The 6,096-nt window shown below is 45.5% G+C and overlaps 1 protein-coding gene across 1 annotated transcript; it reads left to right on the forward strand.

The window, feature by feature from the left end:
• The first annotated feature begins 1,273 nt into the window (after positions 1-1,273).
• Positions 1,274-5,659, forward strand: irx1a (iroquois homeobox 1a). Its single transcript, XM_061081774.1, has 6 exons — positions 1,274-1,516; positions 3,086-3,575; positions 3,684-3,862; positions 3,902-4,178; positions 4,514-4,589; positions 5,602-5,659. The coding sequence occupies exons 1-6, from the start codon at positions 1,274-1,276 to the stop codon at positions 5,657-5,659; spliced, it is 1,323 nt and encodes a 440-aa protein (XP_060937757.1).
• The last annotated feature ends 437 nt before the right edge of the window (positions 5,660-6,096 follow it).

The following is a 6,096-nucleotide window of genomic DNA, read 5'->3' on the forward strand; positions in this document are numbered from 1 at the left end:
CACACATACACACACACACACACACACACACATACATGCGGAGCGCGCGTACAGATGGGGGAGAGAGGGTGAGCAAAAGAGAGGGAGGGAGAAGTTGGCTGATAAAAACCTTTCTGAAGAAATCAGAGGGAAGTAAAACAGAAGTCAATAAAAGCTACATAATCAATAAATGATGTGGAAAGATCTGTGCAGTTTGGATTTTTTTAGGAAAAAGTGCGTCTTAAAATTATGGCGCGTTACATGGCTGAAATGTTAAGCTTAATTTGATTCAGTAATTTTATTAAAACGTTTATTTTAATTAATATCTCGTCCACATAAATATAATGTTGCTATAACAAGTAGGACACCAGTTTTGGGGTATTAAATAAAGACAAGGACTTTACAAAGAATAAGCTCAACTTGAACAAAGACACTTTTTTGGAGTAAATGAGTCGCTATTAAATAAACGCACCATAAGTCTTTGGTATACCAAATATTAAATCCTCCGCGCGGACCAGTTCTTCCGTTTTTTAATTAGCCCGCAATTTAAATCTATTCAAAGTTAGTTCCTTCTTCTGACGGGTTTACTTCCTCCTGTGTCGGACAACTGTAAAAATCGTGTAGACAGGTTGTCATACAACAATCAAAGCCTTCGGTGAATGGACTCTAATGCTTGAACATTTAACATACAATAAGTCCAAACACGGAGAGAGAGAGAGGAGAAGAGAGAGGGAGATAGAGAGGGAGGGGGGTGGTAGAGAGAGAGAGAGAGAGAGAGAGAGAGAGAGAGAGAGAGAGAGAGGGAGAGAGAGATGGAGAGAGAGAGAGGGAGAGAGAGAGAGAGAGGCCCCAGCCAATGTGCTTCACTCCATATTCACATTATCCACATTGCTCCAAACGAGGAGGAGCTTGCCGGCTCAAGTAGGGGATGCCAATCAAAGCATCAACTTCAAATTGTATCTGAGAGATCAGCCCGGAGACCTCAGGGCCAGGCGCGTCAGTCGGAGCGCAATTGTTGATCAGATCACATCCAGCGGACTTTGCGAGAGAAACACAGAGAGAGAGAGAGAGGAAGCCGAGATTTCAGAGCGGGCTTGTTTTGACGCCACATCCCGCTTGTATGTCTCCAGTAGCTGTGTGACTTTGGCTTGAACACTTTCCCCTCCACTCCTCTGGGTTCCCTTTTTTCTTTTCTCTTTTTTTTCCCCTCCACCACACACACACTTGTTTTTGGTCGTTTTTTACGCACGGTTTGTCGGACGATACAGGCTGTGCCACAGTTTCGGCGGAGGAGATGTCTTTCCCCCAGCTCGGCTACCCGCAGTACCTCAGTGCCTCCCAGGCGGTGTACGGGGGCGAGAGGCCGGGAGTGCTCACGTCTTCGTCCCGCGGAGGGAGCACCGACATCGGGGGGAGTCCTTCCGCCACCGCGGCGGCGGTCAGCTCGGTGCTGGGCATGTACGCCAACCCGTACGCGCACAACTACAGCGCTTTCTTACCTTACACCAGCGCGGACCTGGCTCTTTTCTCACAAATGGTAAGGAGATATTTCTATTTTTCTTCTGTGCCATGTTTGAGGACTCGCACGCTTGACTTTCCCATACAAAGAAAACAATAACCACAGACTACACCGTGAGCTATCCAACCCAAAGAATTAGGCGAATATATACAAAATTTAATTATGACTTCATTTTTATGTGTTTTATTAAATTTCAGTTTATATGGACGCTTGATTTGGGGCAGATCAGTGTCTTGTTTGGTTTAGTTAACTTGTGAAAAGTTTGGCCCCAGACAACAAAGAAAATCAAAGAGAAGAATAAGGCCAGAAATAAAGAAGAGCATGCATGTAATACACAGCAGGCAAATAATAATTATTATAGAGTTAGAATGATTGATTAGAAAGTTTAAATTAATTTCACAGCCGAAGAAAACGTGCATCTGCGTGCTTACGCACGATTAAAAAAAAGAAAGTTTCTGCTCACTCTTGTATCCCGGCTAGGTTTTGTTTTTTTATGAGATCATTATATTCTCTATTTAAAATTTAAATATATCATGCTGTAAATGTTTTATCAAGTTTAATCTTTGTTTAGCCTGTGCTGCAGTACAGGCCGAGCTATAATAGTATCTCACTAAATTACACGTGGAGGGTTTATGTCTGTGGCCGAATGAAGAATTCTCCGACTTTCTCTGACCCTAAAAACTTCCCCCTGGTGATAATGATTAACTTGCAGTGTGTTAATGTGTTGGCTAATGTGAGCACCGGGCCCGTAGTGACACTAACTACTGCGCTAAAGCTTCAACACAACAGCAAAGGCCATTATCCAAAAGAAATAAATAAATCCAAGCATGTGTGGATGTTCCTGGAACTGGTCGATATGTGTGTGTGTGTGTGTGTGTGTGTGTGTGTGTGTGTGTGTGTGTGTGTGTGTGTGTGTGTGTGTGTGTGTGTGTGTGTGTGTGTGTGTGTGTGTGTGTGTGTGTGTGTGTGAGTGCTGCGGTGTCAGAATCAAGTGGAAACGACGACAGGGAGGATTAATAAATGATGCGTGCATGGGGCAAACTTAACTTAGGCCTTCAAACTTGCTCTGACATATAACTTGAGGAGAGTGGAGAGGGGAGAAAGGGGGAGAGAAAGGGGGGCGAGGAGGACTTTTGGCAGGTACGCACGAAAGCTGGCAATTTGCATGCGATGTGCGCGTTCACCCCAAAGAATGAGACGGGCCTTCTCTTGTCCTGTTCGCTGTTTGTTCCCTTATTAGACTGACATGTGTGAGAAATGTCTGCTAATAAAAGGATCCTCGGTGAGTGGCTGTGCCAGGAGCAGGTGTCGCAGGCCTCGTGTGCTGCTGTGCAAGTTGAGAAGCTTATTTGTGGAAAGCCCAGAGTCAGGTGCAACTGTACTCTAGGATTTTTTTAATAGCAGCCCATGTCACTCGGGTGGACTGCAGATAATGTCCAGAATGCATGCATGTGTGTGTGTGTGTGTGTGTGTGCGTGTGTGTGTGTGTGTGTGTGTGTGTGATCAAACCACGTGCTTTTTCATTCTGTGGAGGAAAAAATGATTAATTGCCGAATTGTAATAACACATCATCTTGCATTTTTCAAGGGGTCCCAGTACGAGTTGAAGGACAGTCCCGGCGTGCACCCTGGCAGCTTTGCAGCCCACACCTCACCGGCCTTCTACCCATACGGTCAGTTCCAGTACGGCGACCCGGCCAGGCCCAAGAACGCCACCCGGGAGAGCACCAGCACCCTGAAGGCCTGGCTCAACGAGCACCGGAAAAACCCGTACCCGACCAAGGGCGAGAAGATCATGCTGGCCATCATCACCAAGATGACGCTGACGCAGGTCTCCACCTGGTTCGCCAACGCCAGGAGGAGGCTCAAGAAGGAGAACAAGGTGACCTGGGGCCGGAGCAAAGAGGACGGGGAGGAGAACCTGTTCGGCAGCGGCGACGAGGCGGAGAAGAACGAAGACGAGGAGGAGATCGACCTGGAGAGCATCGACATCGACAAGATCGACGACAACGACGGGGATCAGAGCAACGAGGACGACGACGACAAATCGACGGAGGGCAGCAGGGAGCACCGGGGCGGTGGGGGTGCGGGGGGGGAGTTGGACAGCTTGGAGAAGAGACGGGCCTTCGCCCTGCAGGCCCACGAGGCCTTTGACAAATCGAAGAGCACAATTTCGGTTCACGCAGGGAGTAAGGAGAGCTCGGACGGCAACAACAACAACAACACAACTCGAGTTTTGTCCCCGGACCGATCCGGGAGCTTTCCTCTCCCGTCCAACAACAAGCCTAAGATCTGGTCCCTAGCAGAGACCGCCACTAGCCCGGACACCTCCTCCCAGAAACCCTCGTCCCCCTGTGGGCCCGCGGCCACCACTCACCCGTCAGCCCCCCACCACCAGATCCAGACCCACCCGGCCTTCCTGCCCAGCCACGGACTGTACACTTGCCAGATTGGAAAGTTCCACAACTGGACGAACGGAGCTTTCCTGGGCCAGAACTCCCTGCTCAACGTGCGGTCGTTTCTGGGAGTAAACCAGCACCATCACCACCACCACAACCACCACTTGCAGACCCAGCAGCAGCAGCAGCCGACGTCAGTGGTGGTGTCCCCGGTAGCAGCTGCAGCAGCGCTCAGCAATGACAGCAAGGCCCCAGCAGAGAGCCACAGTCCCAAACACATAGGTAGGAGCCCAGTCTGTACACATGCACACAACATATCACACGCCAGTAAAATGCACGCTAATTTAAAAAAATGAAATATGTGTGTATTCTTTTTCCTGGTCATACCTGTTTCTCATTTATGTAGCCTCTGCTTATCATATTTATAAGTATTGCACAGACGTGCGTAAAAGCGCATGGGCACTAAAATCAGTTCCAACGTACACAACGACACAGGGTTCAGTTTTGCTTAAACAGGATCATGTGTGAGAAAAAAAAATTATTAAAAAAAAATCCTGTATAATTAATCCAGAGCACCAGTATTGACAAGTGTTTTTTTTGCTCATTTCCTTTTCTAGAACATGAAAACGGTGTAAGGTCTGTTTCACCTCCAACGCAGATCCTGAAGTCTTCCTTTCGACCCATCCATGACAGGTGAGACCACGTTTATTCAAGCCTTGTTTGCTCGTGTTGATTGTTGGAATAATAAAAAAAACCAGATTTAAATCAAATGATTAAATCAAACCTTGTGATCTTTGCATTATTAGACATTTATACGAATTTAGACAATGCACCTTTCTCCTGTAATATGCATAATGTGAGGGATTAAAATTATTAAAATGAAGCACGATTATGGACATAAGGAGAGGACCTGCGTTTGAATTAAATTATAACCTCAGCTAATATACGAAAAATAGAATACTATTTTAGGGGATGCAAACCAAGCTAACTGCTGAATTTTATTGGAAATTTTGAATTTTTTCCCCCCTGCATGCAACAGCTTTGATCATTAGAATGACACGTAAAGAAATAAAAATAAACAAAGACAAATAAAGCACAGTTTGCTTTGCGGGTGACAGGGGTCTTGACTCCCATCCCACACCCCCCTTTAATTCCTCCCCTCTGGGGAGAGTGTGGCTACTTATCAAGTCACCGAGTAAAACGGGCTCTGTCTGGGCTGTGTGCTTTCCCTAAAGACCCATGGGAGAGCCGGAGCCCTGGGGAGCGCTCTCACAGAAAAGGGAAGCGGGTAGAAATAAAAAACCTTTACCTCAGTTTCAAGTCCTACAAAATACTCCCTCTAATAATGCAACAGTCTTATTTTTAAAATTGGGTATTTAATTTATTATAATTATTGAAAATGATCGTGCAAAAAACGTTGTAATTTCCTGGCTTCACACACTCACAATTATTTATTATTTATGATGATGATCATTATAATTATTGAGATTATTATTAATCATTATTGTGTTCATTATTATTTAATTATAATTATTATATTGGAAATTGGGGGGGAGCTGCTGCAGTGTGTTTCGAATCCAAACTGCTCAGCCATTCATCCGCCCACTTGAGCTGCATATTGAAGCCCGCTGTCCAAACACGGAGGATCTCCATTCACCCACCTCCTCTGTTTCTCTTCCCCACGCAGATCCTCTCTGCCTTCCAGCGCCAGGAGTCCAGCGGACGCTACGCAACGCGTCCTCACTGCTCTCTCCTCGGCTTGATCAAGACATTTTCTCTCTTTCCTTTTTTTCCCCCGAGATTGAAAAAAAATAAAAACCAACCAACACACAAGACAAGAAAAAACAGAGACAGAAAAAAGAGACTTTACACTCCCTGAGAAAAAAAGAGGACAATGAGAAATAATAATGCAGCGTAGCATCCAGTCGGTACAGAACAAATGGCGTAATTTGGTAATATCCTGTGGATGGATGGATTACTTCCTCTATTGTTGTGTAGCCTATAATCGCGCCTATAATGTTACTCTCTCTCTCTCTCTCTCTCTCTCCACTTTGACCCAGGCAGGCTGGGGTATTTTTTTTTGGTAGGCTTTTTACTTTATTATTATTATAATTATAATTATTATAATTATTATTTTTTTGTCTCTATCTTGTGTTTTTTGGTGTCCTTCCTTTAATGTAAATACCAAGTGATTTAAATT

Source organism: Limanda limanda, chromosome 11, assembly GCF_963576545.1.
Source record: "Limanda limanda chromosome 11, fLimLim1.1, whole genome shotgun sequence".
Classification (NCBI taxonomy): domain Eukaryota; kingdom Metazoa; phylum Chordata; class Actinopteri; order Pleuronectiformes; family Pleuronectidae; genus Limanda; species Limanda limanda.

Coding starts and splice junctions, on each gene's coding strand:
- irx1a (XM_061081774.1), top strand. CDS start 1,274: ATGTCTTTCCCCCAGCTCGGCTACCCGCAGTACCTCAGTGCCTCCCAG. Junction 3,863..3,901: donor CGTCCCCCTGTGGGCCCGCG/GCCACCACTCAC, acceptor CACCAGATCCAG/ACCCACCCGGCCTTCCTGCC. Junction 4,179..4,513: donor CCACAGTCCCAAACACATAG/GTAGGAGCCCAG, acceptor TTCCTTTTCTAG/AACATGAAAACGGTGTAAGG.